Genomic DNA, 18,990 nt, shown 5'->3' on the forward strand with positions numbered 1-18,990 from the left:
CCTACAGACAGACGCATCAGACCAGGGATTGGGGGCTGTCCTGTCCCAAGAGACACCACAGGGAGAAAAACCCATTCTATACATCAGCCGCAAATTGTTCCAGAGAGAAACAAACTATGCTACCATCGAAAAAGAAGCATTAGCTATTAAATGGGCTATTGACACTTTGCGGTATTACCTTGATGTTAGAGAATTTACCTTATATACTGACCAAGCCCCATTAGAATGGTTAGCTAGGAATAAAGGACACAATGACAGGGTTCTCAGGTGGTTTCTTGCCCTACAACCTTATAAATTCCAAATGAAGCACAGGAAAGGGAGCGAACAAGGCAACGTGGACTATCTGTCCAGATATCCCCAAGAACAAACACCAAGTAGAAGGACAGCAAGAGAAAGGGGGTGTAAGAAAACGCAGGGCGCACTCCGGGTCATCACGCCAAGGGAGGGCTCATATCAAGGATTACGGGGATCTCATTATATCACGGAGGAACCGGACTGTCAGAAACTACAATACCCATACTCCTCCCCTATCTATTTACAGACAGAGGCGAAGGAAATTCCGGAGGTGGGCGGGGTTGACCCCGGAAGGCCAAGCATAGACCCAATGAAAGGAGAAGAGAACCCGGAGGCGAAAGAGAAAAACCGGAAGAGAGAAGACGGAATTAGAGGGGACGAGCAGGCGAGAGGCGAAGGACCCGGGACGCAGACCGAGAACCAAGACGCGGAAGGAGACGGAGGAGCGGTGGTGCGAGGAGTGGTGGTGTCCATCGGAGGAGGCTGGGGAGCAGCCGCAACTCGGGAGAGTTTCGGCGGAGCCTGTGAGTGTAACCGTCCCAAGGGTACCCGGGTAGGGTCGGGAGAAAGAAGAGGAGTGACCAGGGGCTGATGGAGGTTATTGAGAAGGGGGTGGGGGGGGGGGAGGGGGAGACGGGATCACGACCTCAACCCTTGGTATCGACCAGTTTCACCCTGGGGAAAGCCTACGGGAACACACCCTAGATTATAAAGACACACAGTGACTCCGATACCTGTATAAATGTGCCAGCAGGATTATGTATAACCCAAACTGCCTCAGCAAGGAAAGGGGGTAATAGACCCCGTTGAAAATAAGAATAGGGTCACAGTTCGGTTCGGTACGCACTTTTTCTTTTCATCCCTCCCTTCACTATTTCTGAAAGAAAAGACTTGTGCACGACATGGTGTGGTGACGGTTATCTAAAAATGTGCCATAGAATGTTAACCCCATGACTGACGGCTCGTTCTCTTTTTCTCCTATGAGCCTCCGGGACGACCATCGAGAGGAAGAGGAAAAAGAGACCACTTCCCAAGAGTCGGCATCCCACTTGGATCTACCAGAGGCAGCTCTCGGAAGAGACTCCGAGGGAATTGCTAGCACATCAAATAACTTACTGGAGAATAGCAATAAAAGTTGGTCATTTGGCAAATACATACAGCCTCCTCGCCTGTATATCAAACCCGCGCTCCCACTAAAGGTTAAGAAGACGTTATAAGTAGGTGAAATTCTAAGTTGAAACATAACATTATAAACTAAAAGAAAACTTTCTATTCACTGGTGAATGTTAAATAAAGTAACCATAGCTTGCACATTCGTCATGCACAGTGATGCTATTAATTATGTAATTTCACATGTCCTTAGTGATGCTATCACTGATTTCATAGATGTCATGAGCAATGTAATGCGAGGGTATAAATAGTGCACGGTGAGTGCGCAAGTTACAGTAACCTCATAACTGGTGGCATCTGTCACTACTTTCGGATCTGGTTGGAACGGGAGAGGGATCTGCGGTGGACCCAATCGCGGCTTGTTAACCACCACTGTAGATCTTTTGCAGTTCACTCCAACATATGGACTATGTCGGAGAGACTCTCCTGATGCCGAGTCTACTGGAAAGTCCGGTCCCACTGCAGAGAACACATATGCCAGCAGGCATGTGTCACAAGAGGGCATGAAACTCAGCAGCCTCCGAGTCAGTTGCACCGAAACCCAGGACAGAGGCTGAAACATCAGTATCATAAGGACTTGCTGTTCGGGAACACAATCTCGAAACTGTAGTGTCTGATGAATGGGAGCATCTGAGAGGGAGTCAGGTATGACTTCAGTACGTTGATAGTGAACCCCAGCGAGTGCAGTAGCCTGGAGGTGGAGACGACAGCCTGGGGCAAGCCTGCCGTCAACAACCAGTCATCGAGATAGGGGAAGACTGGTGTTCGTGCTCTTCGCAGTTGAGCTTCAACCAAAGCCATCACCTTGGTGAACACCCAAGGGGCACTGGTAAGGCCCAAAGGGAGCACGGTGAATGGAAAGAGCACATGGCCTACTGTGAACCACAGGTAACATCTGCGGACAAGTATGACGGAGACGTGAAAATATGCATCCTGCAAGTCCAACGCTACCATCCAATCTCCCAGGTCTAGGCCACACAGCACTTGAGCAAGCGTGAGCATTTCAAATTTCTCCTTCGTGAGGATGAAACTGAGGGCCGAGGTCTAGGATAGTACTAAATTCGCTGTCCTTTTTGGGTGCCAGAAAGTAGCTGGAATAACTACCACAACCTACTTCCGGTGTCTGCACCCTCTCTATGGCTCCCTTGGCCAAGAAAGCGGACACTTCTTGGAGTAAGGAGAGCTAGTCCTTCGTCAGCCTGGGTGGCATGGGTGAAGGGGTAGACATGAAGGGGAGGGCCCCTTTGGACAATCTGGAGAGCTCAGGGTATGATGTGTTTTGACCTCCACTGGTGCAGGTGATAGTGTATCCTGCTACCCACTTGTTGTTCATGAAGGTTGGAGGACTAACTAAAGAGATTTGGAGGCTCTGGCTGCTTGGGGGAGGGGAGGTGGACTGGCCCAACCTCTGACTGCTCAACCCAGAGTCTGGAGATAACATGTTGTGAGAAAGTGCCATCTTTCTTGCATGGTATGCCCCCAGTTTTTGCTGAATTGCTGAAGTGCTTTGACTGAGCGTGCCCTGGGCTCCTGCCAGTCAGGTACCCAGGGCCTGTGTTCCTTCCCTAAAACTGCATTGTAGCCTAAACCCAATTGGCATCTCTGGCCACATGTCAGTCCCTGGTAAATGGTACTCTAGGTACCCAGGGCACTGTGACCACAGAACGCCCCTAAGGGATGCAGCACGTATTGTGCCACCCTTAGAGGCCCTGTACCCTGACACACACACACACACACACACACTGCCCTTGCAGGCCAAGTGTCTTGGTAAAGAACAAAACAAAGAGTCAACATGGCACACATCCCTGTGTGCCATGCCCACAAACACACTGCCCTGGCATTCCTCAGTCACCCCTTTAGCTGGGTGCCCTATGCCAGTGGTGTGGGTGCAGGAGCCCTATACCCCTACAGTATCCAGGTCTATTCCTGGACACTGTAAGTGCAGTGCTGCCATTAAGAGTATATGGTGCTGGGAGGTTGTCATCACGAACTCCACAGCACCATGATGGCTACACTGAAGACTGAGAGGTATGGTATCAAACTTCTCAGCACATTAAATCCGCACTGATGCCAGTGTGGGATTTAATGTAACGTGCACGACAGAGGGCAACTTAGAGTTGCCCCCTGAAACTAACCCACAGCCCGCGTCCTGACTGAGAGGCTGCTTAGGTTGACGCCCAGCAGACAAGATGCTGCCCCCCTGGGTATAGAGCCATCCGCTCTCGTGGGCCTGCAACAATGCACATCCTGGGGCGAGGTGCTAGGCCTCCTCCTTCAGGATGGGCACGGGAAGCTTCAAAGGCATGCTGCCTTTGTGAGCCTCCCCAGACCACTTGCTGTACTCAGCAACTGGTTCCCACCAGTTCTGACCCCCACTCTGGCGGGAAGACTGGTGGGAAAACCCAAGTGAGGAAAGGGGGTTTGCCAGCCTCTGCCAACCCCACCCCTCAGGTGGGGGAGGCGTGGTGAAGCACAACTCCGGCTCTCGCCATCTTGAGGATGGGGAGCCCTACCCAATCAGGACTAGGCTCCTGTCCCCCTCCCACTGGAGAGTGGCAGGTTAGGGGGTGTACTCAACCCAGGAAAGGGCCCCATTTGTCCCTGACCTTTCCCTGCCTGCAACGCCCCTAAATTTAGTATTTAGGGGCACAGTGAACCTTCCTTCCTCAGATCGAGATTCTGAAACTACCAAGAAGAACAAGAAGAAAGAAGACCTGTGGTGCAGCTGCTCACAAGAGGATGACACCAACGGACTTGGCCCCAGCCCTACCGGCCTGTCGACCCTCGAACCTGCTCCTGCTAAACCCAGGCATCTCCAGTGGTCAGCAACCTCCAAAAACCCCGGAGGACCTGACTGCCTTGCTCATCTAAGACTGGGACTCCCACGAGCAGTGGTTCTGCTCAAACAGTAACAAACCCCTGGTGCCAGCCAGGAAACGCGAATACAGCACACACTGCACCCGCCCAGCCCGGCTTGTGCCTGAGTGAACAAAGACCACAAGGACGTCCCCCCGGCGACTGTGATCAAGAATCCAGCACCCAAGGACCCTCCTCCATGCTCCTGACGACGCCTGCAGCCTCAATACCAGGGACCCCTCCAACCACGACCAGCAGAGGGTAAGATTTCCCGACACCAAAAGACATCCCTGCACCCTGCTCCCCACGGCTCACTGTGCCCAACTCCTGGGTATCTACCCAACCTACAGTTTCCCAACTTACCCCTCGAAGTGGTGGTCGTACTTGAAGAATCTCCGTCCCCGAGCCTGCAGCCTTTGTTTGTGTCGCAGCTTTCCCATTAAAATCCATTGGGCGCCCGAAGGCCCAAAAGCACCCTGCACCCAGCCGCCCGAGTTCCCCTGGAAGTGCAGCATCTGTTCTATTCTACTTCCCCACTTGCCCTGTGTAAGTGACCAGGAGCTCCGCTCCCACAGTCGCGTGGCCTGCCTGCGAGCAGCCACCAACGAAAGGCCTCTTGCCCGCCATAGGCTCACTCTGAACCTGGCTGCCCATGTGCCGCTGAGGGTGTAATGAATGTACCAACCTGAATCTGGGAGACCCCTGAGTCTTGCCCCAGAACCTTAAATCTGCCAGTCGAGTACTTACCTGAAAGCCGATAACTCACATTTTCTCCATAGGGTAACATTGACTGGTTTTCACTTGGAAATTCTTCTGTCGAGTTTTGAATCTTTAAAGTATTCACTAAAAATCAGCCCATCAACAAAAACGAAATTACTCACCTGTTACCAGGAGAGATCCCAGTGCTGGATTCAGGTACCCAGCCCTGACCCGAAAAAGTAATTACAACTGTGATTTTCCGATAACCTGATTTTCCTCCATAGGATAACATTGCCTGGTTTTAACCAGAAATTCTTCTAAGTGTCGATTTTTGCCACTTTTAAATATTCCTTAAAAATCCCCTGTTTTACAAAATCGAGTTCTTTCAGCTGTTTACAGGAGATGCACCAGGGCTGAATCCAGGATCCAGCCCTGAGTAAGAAAAACCTACGTAAAGTAAATGTTATTGCAGTTTGCTTAAGATTCCCATTGACCTCAATGTTATTATTGTGTTAAGATTGTGTTGCATATTGCAACCCCTGTATCTATTGCATTCAAAAGTCTACTGCTCATTGAAAGTATTCAACTGTCGCATCTCATTCTGAGAAAGTATTTTTATACCAACCTGTGGTTCCAAAATAAAACAACAATATATTTTTATATACAAAACAATTGGCCTAGCGTTCAGTTCTTGAGTGTGTGAGATCATTTGCTAACTGAGAGGGTACATCAAATGCTTTACACTGTCCTCTGATACTGCCTTACTGCTCGACCAAGCTACCACTTTAGAGAGTAAGGTTATATCTAACTTTAACCTCTGCTAAACCTCTGGGGACTGTTGGACTCTGAACACACTGAACCTTACTTTGGTGCAGTATATACAGAGCCACTTTCTTACACATGTCCTTGGCCACACAGAGGTTGGGGAGCTTACATGCCTTGGTGGCTGGGTGAGAACTGGCTGGAAGCCCCTTCCGTGGCCACAAGAGGAGATAAAGGAAGGCTGGGGTTGGTGGGGGCCATGTAAAGGCCCAAGGACCTGGCCATACCTATTTTTGAAGAGCTCCAGTCCGTCTGGTCTCCAAAGAGTCTTGAGTCATCAAAGGGCATGTCTATAAGCGAGGCTTTGCCATCCTCTGAAAGGTGTCACACACCTGTTCTCAGCCAGGAGTGGCACCTTAAGGCCACTGACCAAGAAACAGCTCAGCCTACTAAGTTGGTGGTATCTTGGCTTGGCTCCATTACTATGATCTGCCATAGCTTGGGAGAGTATGGCCTGGGCCTCCTGAGAGACTACAGGCAGCACCTACGCACCCTAATCCCACAGTGCAGGAGAGTAACGGCCCAAAAGGCACACGGTGTTCATGGACCTCAGTGCCATGCGTTTGTAAGAAAACAATTCTTGCAATGTTGTCTAGGAGATGGTATTCTTCCCGGTCCAGAGGCCCCTCCCATTCTTCCTAAAGTCCTAGCTCATTGGCTTAGGGTGGAGGCTTTGGCCGGGCGGGCAAGGCTCCAATCAATGCTGAAGTCAGCTTTGGGCGACTCCGCTCTCGCACAGTGTTGGAGTCTGGAATGTGGATGGCACTGGGAGCATATACATTAGGACCAGCGATTGGAAAGGTCGATCTGGTATGACAGCGCCAGTACGGATTCATCTGAGGGTCCAAGGGGCCAGACTGCTCCTGGGCACTGTTCCCGTTAAGGTGCGTGTGCGCACACACCTCTATTAACGTGAGCGCGCACTGCCGTATGTGCAGCGCACACACACCCACGACATCCCGCGAGTGAATCACGCCGCAGCTTTAAAAAAGCGAGCGGTGCGAAAATCACTCACTACCTGGATGCGGTGTCGGGAGTAAAGGTAAGGCGGGCTTGGGGGGCTTGCGGCTGTCAGCACTTGCGGGGCAGATTGTGTGCTTTTGTTTAACTATTCATGTTAATCACAGCCCCTTCACGAGCTGTGATTAACATTAATACTTAAACAAAAGCCCACACTCTTCCCCCACCAGGCCCGGTTCTAGCCAAACAGGAGCCTTGGCCCTCGCAGTGAGGGCTTGAAGGCAGGCACGCAACGCCATGGGGCTCAAAGTGCTGCAACCCCCCCCCCCCTCGTGTGTGTCAGCCCGGGACGAGACAGCTTCCCGGGTGCACACAGACAGTTTTAGAGATTATCGTAGCCGCACCAGAGTACTTCACAGGTCTTTAAAAGACCATTTACATGTTAACCTGGCTTTATTTATTTTTTCACCCCTTCATCTCCACATGGCGAAAGGCGACAAATCCTTTCTTTGACAATGGTAACCTTTGCCTACTGTTCTGCTGCATGGATTTTTCCTTTTCTATGCAGCGCAGGAGAGAAGAAGTTTATTTATTCCTATTTACCTTTCCTGACCCCTGCAGCGGCTTATCACATCAGGCAGTGACACAAAGTTTGACTAATGGAGTAGGTACGAGAATGTGTTACTACATTTTTTTTCTTTTTAAAATCTGCACAGTGTGTGCTTCATTTAAACAGTTTTTATCATTATCATGGCCGATGCAGGACAACAATAAGACAGTACAAAATGCCCAGATAACACTGGTGATCCTGCTGGTGAGCAATCATTTGTCTGTCAGATGAACTGTGTTTTATGTGGATAGCTCAGTGCGTTACTGCCTTTGTCACAGAGACCCTTGTGTTACTGCAGTTCAGAAGTTAAAATCCTAACATAGGACAGTGACCAATGAACGGTCATCAAAGAGCTGCAGACAAACATGAATGGTATAGTTAGAACTTGGCTTTTTTTGTTTTGTGATAGTTAGAACTTCCCCAGTCTTTCATTATTCTAATGTTGCTAAAATGAATATGTTTGAGAAGATATACATTTTTACCAGTAAAGCTGACCCCCATGGAATACTCTTTAAATCCTAAGGTTGTGTTTCCCCAGACCAAACCCTCTTAAAATATACTACCCACCAGTATGGATGACATGCGATTCCTACACCTTGTAATCCTCATTGGCTTATGTGACATTCCCTGTAGACTGATTTACATACTTGTATGATTCATTGTCTCTGTATAATGTGTGTGTGGTGTAAAGTTCTGACACACACTACACTGATATGAGTAGCGCTATACAACAAATGAAATGCATATGAGAGAGGGGCTAAGTAAAGATGAGGGGCACTGTTGGAGGGTGGCAGTGAGGGAATCTGAGGAAGAGGTCATGGGGAGGGGCTAGGGAGAGATGAGGGACACTGGTGGAGGGTGGTAGTGAGGGAGTCTGAGAAGAAGGTCATGAGGGGGAAGGGCCACAGAGAGATGAGGGGCACTGGTGGAGGGTGGCAGTGAGGGAATCCGAGGAGGAGGTCATAAGGGGGAGGGGCTATGGGGAGATGAGGGGCACATGTGGCAGTGAGGGAATCCGAGGAGGAGGTCAATAGAGGGGGCCATGGAGGGATGAGGGGCACTGTTGGAAGGTGGTAGTAAAGGTATTTACGGAGAAAGAGGTTATTGGTGTGGCACCAAAAAATACTTTCGCATCAGCGCTGAAGCCAGCCCGGTCATGGCCTTTCTGCTTTTGTTTATTTAATTAGCAGTCGGGTCATAAGGGCTACTGTGGAACATACTTTAAAGTGCGTGCTAATTATATTTACTGCTATATTCAATGTTTTAAGTTTGTAGGCGATTTTATTAATGTTTTTACCGGGAAAAATGAAAGTGGAGTCCTATGGTGCCTGATATGGGGCTGGGGGGAAACCTCCTCTTCCCAATAAAGGAACATTACATGGAAAAAGCATCTTTTGAGAGTGATAATATTTAGAAAGAGATTTGGAAAAAAGTGCGTTTTACTGGGCCTTGTAAGACTAAGAAGAGATAAAGGAGGGCCCGGAAGCAGGCCTGCCTAGACATATATGCGACAAATCAAGCCCGCAGTGGCCCACCCAAATGCACCATTGGCCCACCCAAATAAAAATTCCTGGAGCCGGGCCTGTTCCCCACATGGCGCTTTACAAACACGAGTAGAGCAAGTTTAAAAACCCAGCGTGTACTTTCAGAAAGTACACACTGTGTTTTTAAAGTTGCTCTTCTCTTTAGTTTGTAAAGCGCGGTGTGGGGAATATTGTGGGCTTTTTGTGTTTTTAAACTTGCTGTGCTCTTTAGCATAGCTGCCAAGGTTTCAGATTGCTATGTGTGGCATTTTATTAATTTCCCTGTAATTGTGAATGACATTTCAGCAACTATGAGTGACATTTTCTCCCGAGCAAAAATCAAGCAATGAAACATAGGGAAACAAATAAATATCCGAAATTACACCCATTTGAGCTACAAGAAACTGTAAGAAGCAATTGAAGTAAAGTGCACTAATAGGGGCGTGCAAACGGTGATCTGCTCTGCTAATCAGTGTGCCCCTTGTTGAATGGTAGCTGAAACAAGTATTAGCTCGATAACTGCACTTTTTATCTCCATCCTGAAACATTGCAACATTCAGGTGCTACACCTTTAGGTCCTCATTAGAAACAAGACTTCATCTCATTTTCACCTTTAAGCCCAACACAAAACATGATGCAGTCCAGTCTGTGGCACCATCAGGCTATACTGAGAATACATCATTTTGATTATCACCATACAGGCCCGGGTTTTGCAGTTAGGAACATTCTGCTTTGTAGGAATGCTTGTCATAAAAAGGCTCACTGGGTGCTCAGAAGCAGGGAGTGAGCACAAACACATTGATACATTGTCTAGTTAAGTTACAAGATCATTGGCATTGTAATACCCTAAGATCATTTAGCTGGCATGGTTTACGTGTGTACACAGAGCATGCCTCTGCGGAGAAGTAGTGAAATATGTCAAATTCAAGCATGGATTTTATGAATTGACTTTAGGAGAATCCTATTTGATTTGTGTTTTACTAAAAAAAGGTTTTCTGAATAAAAAGGATTAATCAATAAAATCAGTAGCTTTATGTAATGGTCCTAGCTCCCAGCTGAAACGCATTGTATGTTGTAAAGAGTATGGCAGAAGTGTTTTTAGATTAGTCAGTCAGTGATAACTTTATTTCGGTCATAAGACCATAAAAGTACACATAAGTACATCAGCAAATACAATAAGAAAATAAATAAGCATAAAAGATTAAAAGAGGAGTTAAACTACAAGTTATCAGTGAAAGAGGAATAAGTACAAAAATTAATTTAAAAAAATTCGTCTCCTACGCCATATGCTGTATAGATAGCGAGATACTGCAAAGACAATAGGGGGGTGAGTGTCATAAGTTAAAGACCTACAAGCCTGCATAAAATAACGAAATCCCAAGTTCCTGCAGATGGGAATCAACCAACGTTTTCTGATTACATAGTAGGCAGGACAGAAGAACAACACATGTGCAACAGTCTCCGTTTTATAATTACATGCAGGACAAATTTCCTGGTTCTGCGTCTGCCACTTAGATGAGAAGGACCTAAGTGGTAGGGTACCATGTCTTAACTGAATGTATAGTTTTCGGGCAAGCGGAGGTTCAATTTGGTCCATAAATTCCTCAAGTTTTGGGTCTGGTTTAACTATGAGGAACTCTGAAGTCAACCTACCCACCGCTGTAGAGCTCGAAAGTGATTGAGAATTCTGTATACATATCAGGGAGAGGAGTTCTTTCTTTGATAGCCCAGAACAGTAGGTTTCCGGGGTTACCCACAGTTCCGGCAGTCCTAGACAAATACTAACTGCATTAATATGCTGGAGCCAAGGGATCTTTTTGTGTTTAAGGACAGGCCAAATCTCAGCAAATTCTGCTCTATATGAGGCCAGTTCAGGGACTGACAACAACCTCTTCCAATACAAGATTGGTCTGGCACTTATGATCTCCTCTATTGGGACTAAACCAAGGTCAAATCTAAGGGGGATCAAAGGCGTGCTAGAAGGGAGCCCTACAAGAGTTCTTAAAAAGGACTGCTCAGCCTTTATGAGGGTCCCTGTCTGCTTATGTCCCCAAAGTCCAGCCCCATAAATTGCAGCCACTCTGGCCTGCCGACAGTAAATCTCCAAAGCAGGGGACACTGGTTTGTAAGTTGATTTTTTTTTAACTTTGTTTAGATCCCCCCACCAACTGAGAGAGCTTGAGTGTCGACTTAGCAATCTGCGCATTCCAGTTAAAGTTCTCAGTTAAAGTAACGCCCAAATAAACAAAGGTTTTAACCCTTTCAAGGGGAGTGCCAAATAGAACTGGATTTGGGCGCACCCGCTTCGGGAGGTTGAAAATCATAAATTTTGTTTTCCCCCGATTGATTTCCAATCCCCGCAGCTCGCAGAACTTCACAAAACCATCCAGTGTATTTTGAATGCCCGATGATGTTCTAGACAGCAACAAAGTGTCGTCTGCAAACATCAGAGCGGGCACTCAACCTGTAACCAATTTAGGGGCATCATTGTTTACCACACAATTCAGATGGTCCACAAGACCATTAATATAGAGGCTGAATAGTGTGGGAGCCAACACACACCCTTGGCGGACAACTTTTTGGACAGGAAATCGGTCAGTAAGACCACCATGCTTGCCACACCTTACCTGGGCGAAATTATTTTCATGGAGCCTAGATAGGACGGCCAGTAAATAGGGCGGAGACCCAAGTCTGGTAAGACCTGCCACAAGATTAGTAGATTGAACAGCGCAGAGCCTATATTATTAGTTAACTATTTTTTGTATGTTAGCAAAGTGTAAACATAGATGAAGAACACACTCAAAAACACGTTTGAGCGTAGGCAAAGACTCCCATTTCCTGCAGACAGTGCTGGATTTTGCCTTGCAATTATGCAAGAGGGGGGTGGCATTATCCCAGGGCTAGGCATCATCGTGCCAAGGATGCCTGGAGCTTCCACCCTTATGCTTGAGCTAGTTTTATTCAAATGGTAGGCACCATCATACCATGGATTCCCTTAACTTGCAAAGAATTATCAACATTATGCCAGCGCCGGCTTTATACTGGAAATGTGCCAGTCACACACATTCAGGCATGCGCTCCCATACTCTGGCACACGCACTCTCACTAACTGTATTAAATGTAGTTACTCAGCGAGGCTGCAGTGCGTGTGGTGCAAGCTGCAGCCCCTCTCCCTTGTGGTACCTACAGCATAGCAGGAGGTATGGGGTCGAAAATGCAGAGCTTGAATTCTAGCTAGTCACTTTGTGGTTTGAGACGTATAGAGGTTTGGCTGTTATTTAGGCATCTATTTTAGTATTTGAGGAACTCCCTTGAATCGGCTGCCCTACTGTGCCTTGTTCTGTGTTTTGTTTAAACTTATCTTCAAGTAAAACATGATTGAAGGTTATTCCTCTTGATGCTGATTTTTAAATTTCAGGCTGAATTTTTCTATTTACTGTTCAAAAATACCCTTATGTTCTTACAATCAAAAGCTATATTACTCTTCCGCTCGGGTGGTCTGTCGCAGGTTTTCTGCCATTGCAATGAATGGAAATGCAGCTCTTTGATAGTTAATAGCTTACTGTTCTATATTAGGATTTAAACTTCTAAACTGCAAGTAACAAAAGGGGCAACATTTCCCCACCCAATGAATAGTGCTCCAGTTAAGAATCTTATGATGGTACCATGGTTGGGGGCATATTATCAAGAATGGCATTAAAATTATCACCGCTTTAGCAGCAGAAAACTGGCGCTAAAGCGGCGATAATGGGCTTGATATTATGCCCTTGAGCATTCCAATAGAAGCCCAGGTTCACACCAGAACATGGGCTTCTATTGGAATTCTCAAGGGCATATTATCAAGCCCATTATCGCCGCTTTAGCGGCAGTTTCCTGCCGCTCAAGCGGCGATAATTTTAACGCCATTCTTGATAATATGCCCCTTGGAGTCTTGTGCTTTTCTAAACCTGAAGTGTACTTGCCTGTGTAACCAATTCATGTCATGGAGTGTTTATCCAATTTGCAAACCGACCTTAAGACCCTTAACGTGGCGCTGTATGTGGTAAAAATGTACCACCTTTTCACTTATTAAAGTAAACGTTTGGAGTGACATTTGGCGCTGCACATGCGCGAGGTCTGGTTCCTGGTGCACATAGACAAGGTTGCAGCGCACAGAGACCCTCCACTGCCGCACACAGAGGAAAAAATTAGAGGGAACATTGCTCCTGGGGCCTACCTGCTGGCAGGGAAACAGTAGGGGCCCCTACTGACACTATAGGGGCTGAAGGCACACCAGCGGGGATGGGCCACCCAAATATGAGGTGCACAGCCTCATAGAACTCGCAGAGTTAGGCGGGGGTCGCTCTGGCTCACGGAAACTTGAAGAGGTGAGAAGTTGGTCAGGGCGCAGGTTCAACTGCAGAGCCAGGGCTTGAATGATGACGCTCCCTCGTCTCGTATAATTACATCGACGGACAGGGTGGGGTCGAAGACCTTTTCGACTTATTACTCTTTTTCTTATTGTGAGACTTGACTGAATACCTAGAAGACTTAGATTGTGACAAAGTCAATGGCTACGCAACAAATCCCGGAACCTTCCTCTCGACCAGGATCGAGACCGTTGTGGTGTCGCACATCGAGCAGCAAGGAGCTTGAGGAACTTCTCCCTCAAGTCCTTGGAGTGCAAGACGCTGCACATGACGCAGGTCTTCACCTCGTAGTTACGCTCAAGGCACCAGAATCAAACTAGATGCGTGTCCGTCATCGACAACTTTTGGTGACAGGCGCCACAGGGCTTGAAGCCAGCTTTCCTGGTGGAAATCCGTACCACACCAGGAGAAAGATCTAAAAAAAACTTCAACAAAAAGTTTTTAAAAAGTCAGTCAAAAAATGACTGGGGGTAGCTTTCCCTGGATCTGCACTAACTGGATGGAAAGAAAATAACTGAGGTGGCGCCTATATAGGCACTGCGGATGCCTCTTCTGGCACAGACGACGCCACTTGGAGCTGAATGACGCCACCTACTGGCGCGCAGGGGTACTGGTCAAGAAAAGCATATGGATCCAGTCTGACAACTGGGGATAATTCTAAGGTCTATCAGATTATAATTACACAGCGGCGACTACCAATGTGAGATACATATATGTATGTTTTAGTGTGAATTATAATATGTAGCAGGTTTTAGTGAATGTGCAACAGAAGTAATATGCCAATTCTTGCATTTTACACAATTATGAGGTCTAGCCTTTTCAGAATAACCAAAAAGGGCTATTTAAATCTGACGGAGATACATCCGAGGAGAGACACCTTCAGCTTTTATGGTGCGCTTTGTCTGAGCTGTGTATTGCAAACATCTGGAGGCCAGAGCTCTTGGAGCCAAGCCTTATATGTGTTTCTCAGAACAGAACTCCATAAGAGAAACTTCTTAAAGCACAGTAGCTGACTTTAAAAAAAACTATTCAAAAACCTTTGCTATCCAGCTCTCTATGCATGTTAAAGGACACCTAAGAAACTCAGAGAGGAACTTTGGTGCTAAAGCATAAACACAGGGAGTCTATCATAGAATGGGTTTTATCATTCATCAAAAATGATGACATTCTTTTCAATAGTTGGTTTAGTAACCTGGTTCATCACCACTATTATGTATTTCAATAGAAACGTTGATTCATATATTTTATTTATTTTATGTTTTTTGCAAAGTTTTATTTAGCGCTCGCTAGACGCGGAGGTATCAGAGCGCTTTACATGAGGATCAGCAAGTTACAGGTTACATAATTACTTAAGTTACAGGTTTCTAGTATAGACATAGGAGAAAGGTAGAGGGAAGGAAACATAGCGGGGAGACGAGGAAAAAAAATGTCAGATGTTTGGCTGGGTAGGTGACAGCCGAGGGGGTGAACCAGGGCCAAACTCCTCTATAGCTACATAGGACAGCCCCAACGGGTATCGGGCAAGGTTGCTCGGACTCCGTCGTGAGAACAGACAGTAGAAAAACACGAGATTACACAATAACATAAGTTATTTTAGAGTTGCATAACAAAGGCAAGACGTCTTATGTGGAATAGAAGGTAGAGGGGGAAAGGTAAACAGGGGAAAGGAATGCAGATAGCGTGAGGCAGACCAGAGGGGGGAAGGGACTTCAGGGGAACAAGCAGTCAAAGTGAAAGAAAGACAAAACCGTGAAGCACCGTTAAAAACAATGTTCGATGGCTGGCTGGGTAGGTGACGGCCTAGGGGGTGAACCAGAGCCAGACTCCTCTATAGCTGCATAGGACAGTTCCACCGGGAAACGGCCAATGGTACTCCGGTTCAGCGGTAAGTAAAAACAGATTCGGTTTTCGCCCATGGGGCATCATCATCATAGTTCAATCGAAGGCATTGGTCCCAGTGTAATTGGGAAACACCATCCGCCTCGTCCTCCCGCTAACCCCAAAAGAGAAGAGGTGGAAGCGACAGACTATCAGTCCTCCGGGGGCTCGCTCCTAAAAGCGGTAGCCCAATGCTGAGCGCCATCAGTGTTTCAAGGCCTATGGGAAGGGCCCGATCCCTTCCTTCTTTAAATCCCTCATGCTGCACTACGGAGCTAGATGCCGTAGAGGCACTTTAATGCGACATCTCCTTCAATTAGAAAGATCCTCGGCAGCGTGTCGGCCACCATCTTGGGTCAGGCACGGCCAGGCATGGATCTGTTTAGCTGCAGTTGCTAGCCTGAGGCATGCTGACAATTCCTGATAATGCGCCTGCTGCTGATCCCAACCAGCTGTAGATTATATGCCTAAGCTTGCACACCGCAAGGTCTGGAGACGCGCGTAGGCCTGTTCTCCACCATGCAGTTATACACGCCCGCTTTGTCATGAGCTTTCCTTTTCTCCCCCCCCCCCCCCCCCCCCAATCAAGGGAGGTATGACGCACATCGCAGCGCGATCTCTGTGTACTGCGTGCCGCCCCGCAGTCAATGCACATATATCAAGGCCTTCCCAGCTTTTATATTGCATGCTTGCGGCGGTCACTTAAATCCATACCCCTCCACTCGTATCTCCACATCATGGGGATCCCTGTATTCTGGAGGCCACCGTGTTGTGAGTCACAGGGCAGGGGAGGACTTTCAATTCGCCACTGGGTGCTATTCGCTTCTCGCATACAACTGCGAGTCCTCTCCTGGTATCAGCTCGTGCTCCTACAGCCATCCCGCGGCTCAAGTTTGTGCAGCAGGCCCGCGAGGATCTCTAGAGCCCGGGGACCTCCACTGCAGCCCCAGGACTAAGTTGCATGGCAGAGGGGGAGACGAGGCAACGTTCTCCGCACTTCAATTATATAGTGTGGATTACTTGCATGTTCATCCAAGAGGAAAGAGGTTTCGGAACTCACCAAGCCAAATAATGCAACAGGCTCACTGCACTGATCTTTACCATATACGCAGCATCCTCAACAAATGCATGGAAGGTGTGTTGGTTACAGCCCACATGACATCCTAGCTCAAGCTGAGTGTTGGCTAAGTCTCCACTTTGCAGAGGGTTTTGGATGTCTAAACCTGGGCCATATTTGCTGGTAAGCCAGCAACATTTTTAAGTTGGAATCAGACCCACAGCCAATGTATCTTCTAAATCTGGCCTCCTCTAGAAGCCTTCATGCTTGGTGAATTGAGTACATCCAGATGGCCTTAGTCTGAGGCATAGGTTCCATAGGTAGAGGCGGCATTGATGCCTGACTTGGCAACTGTGGATGGGCTAATGCCTGATCCTAAGGTGCCAGATGTGGTCAAAGGCAGGGTAGGGGTCCTGCCTGGATCTGGATGCCTGGTTCGACTGGCACCTGAGAAGTACTCGGACAGTATCCCCAGTCGGAGGCCGCACCATATCCCCAGGGCAAAAAGACAGCCCTGAGTGAAGAGTGAACCAATGCACCAAGGAACTGTGTCACCTCCACTTGTGTAATGTCAAGTAACTGCATGCGTTTGTTGCTAGAGCAGGAACCGGTGTTGAATGTCCACCAACTCTGACTCAGTGGAGGTCTGCCCTGTAGGTGTGGTATGTCGAGGAGACCTACCGCTGCAGAGAGAATAGCATCTAGGCATAGAATCATCCCACATACATCACTTCTTGTACTTTTTCTTCACGTCTTTCGACGACTTGGAAGTGAGCGAAGAACGTGACTTTGAACTGCACCTGGAGAGCGATTAGTTTGAAGCCCGGCACTCATTGTGCGAACCATAAACAGCTTCCCCACCTACTCCTTAATGGCTTTTGAATGCATGAGGCCGCACTGATCGCATGACTTTGGAGTCCTGCTTGCTGATGTTGTGGTGGACTGAAATGAATATATGTCCATGACAAGAGGGGCAGGTTTAAAATCCTGACTTGTTTTGGAGGTGACAATGTCCTAGCATTGCAAAGAATATTTTTGCTTATGTGAAATGAGTCCAGAGAGAGCAGCTCCAGGTCCATCTCGAGGGGTGCAAAAAAAATGGGACCTCTGGGTAGGTGCTATAGTATACGGCTCCAGTGCGGTCATGTCCAGAAAGTACCAGACACCAAGTCTGAGCCAATAGCACCTACCAGTGCAGAGGGTTTTGCAAAATGTCTAGATTTAGTATGGAGCCTGCGGATATTCAAAAGGTGAGGACTCTGCAGATAGAAGTATGCATCAGAAATATTCGATTTCCACTTCTTTCACACTACACATTATGCTTTTCTACTCCACCTTGTGGTGAATACTCGAGAAACCGAATACAGATTCAGTAACCTAATCCTACTTTTAACTTCCAGAATTAAACGTATAGTGAAGCTCTTTGCATCCTAAAACCCGCTGGACTACGCCAAAGAGGTATGCATGCCTGGATCAATTACTTTTCAACTTTTTTGCAAATGATTACAAGCCAGACCTGTTCTTGAGAATCCTGCCAGGGCTGTAGCTTAGCAGACCTCCCACAGCAAATTTCAACAGAATAATACAATAAAATCGGTATAGGAAAACTAACTTGGAACAAAACGGTGCAATAAACAAACAGCTCACATTTTCGCCCTCTCAATTTATGGTTGTGCTTGATGTTTCCTTTCTTCTAGAAACTCTTGTTTGTAAAGAATTTATGTTACAAAGAACTGATACAATTAGGTTATTGAGCTTTGAGACTGGTATGCCTGTGCCCTCCACGAGTGTTGAATTCAATGCAAGAGCGAGTGAGGAAAAAAACATTCACTCACACAAAAATATACTACATTAAAAAAACGAAATAATGAAGACAAGCTGGCATTTAAATTTTGAAAACGCCTATGATGTGGAGTCACACATTGCCCCAAAAAGTGAATACAGTCGAACATCTACACACAAAAAAAGAAAATCAGTGTGCTGCTATGACCATGAAAGAGAAACAAAGGTAGCTTTGTAATGCTTATCCCACTATCTTTAGAAAAAATATGATTCTTGGAGTGCACTTGGATGATACAACAATGAGTTCCAGAAATAAATTGTTAATAGACACCTGAGGCCAGTCAACCTGCAATTACCACATGCATCACAAACACGAACTGGAGAGACAGGCAGGCCTCAGTGCAAGGCCAAACCACTTGGCCAGGCCTCCCCCGCCAACTAAGGGAGCCATTAGACCTCCTTCCATCATCGCAGCTCTACACTGCCATCTGCTTCTGCAGCCGGCTCTTCCCTCCACAGGGTCGCTGACAAGCATCAGAAGCAAATCAATTACACCAGCTTGGAATTGTGACGTGTGAGTGACAAAGCACAAATAAAAGCGCACACGTGACAGTACCTGTAAGACGATCTTCTTGTGTATGGCGAACTTGGCGATGATGTGCGCCAGGAGCAGGTGGCCGCTGTACTTGCAGGCGGGGTCCACGCAGGCCTTGGAGAGCAGGCAGGGCCAGGCGAAGGTCATGAGGCGGCGCAGCTTGCTGTTGCGGTTCTTGTTGTTGTCGTGGATGTGGTGAGGCGCGTGCTCCACCAGCAGGGTGGCGAACTGGAGCAGGTAGATGCGCAGCGAGTCCAGCATGTCGATCTGCTTATCCGGGTCCAGCACCTGCAGGGACACAACGGGCACGCCTGAAACATTACGGTTACTGGCAG

At 47.5% G+C, this 18,990-nt stretch overlaps 1 protein-coding gene across 3 annotated transcripts in view; it reads right to left on the reverse strand.

Annotated features, from left to right (window-relative positions):
* The window catches only part of TRRAP (transformation/transcription domain associated protein), a 1,075,110-nt gene that overhangs the window by 492,097 nt on the left and 564,023 nt on the right, over positions 1–18,990 (reverse strand). For all 3 annotated transcript variants that reach the window (XM_085629333.1, XM_085629332.1, XM_085629331.1), the window contains one exon: positions 18,677–18,943. In XM_085629333.1, coding sequence (XP_085485459.1) covers positions 18,677–18,943 — 267 coding nt within the window. The remainder of the gene's footprint in view (positions 1–18,676; positions 18,944–18,990) is intronic.

Source organism: Triturus cristatus, chromosome 10 (genome assembly GCF_964204655.1).
Source record: "Triturus cristatus chromosome 10, aTriCri1.1, whole genome shotgun sequence".
In the NCBI taxonomy this organism is placed as follows: Eukaryota; Metazoa; Chordata; class Amphibia; order Caudata; family Salamandridae; genus Triturus; species Triturus cristatus.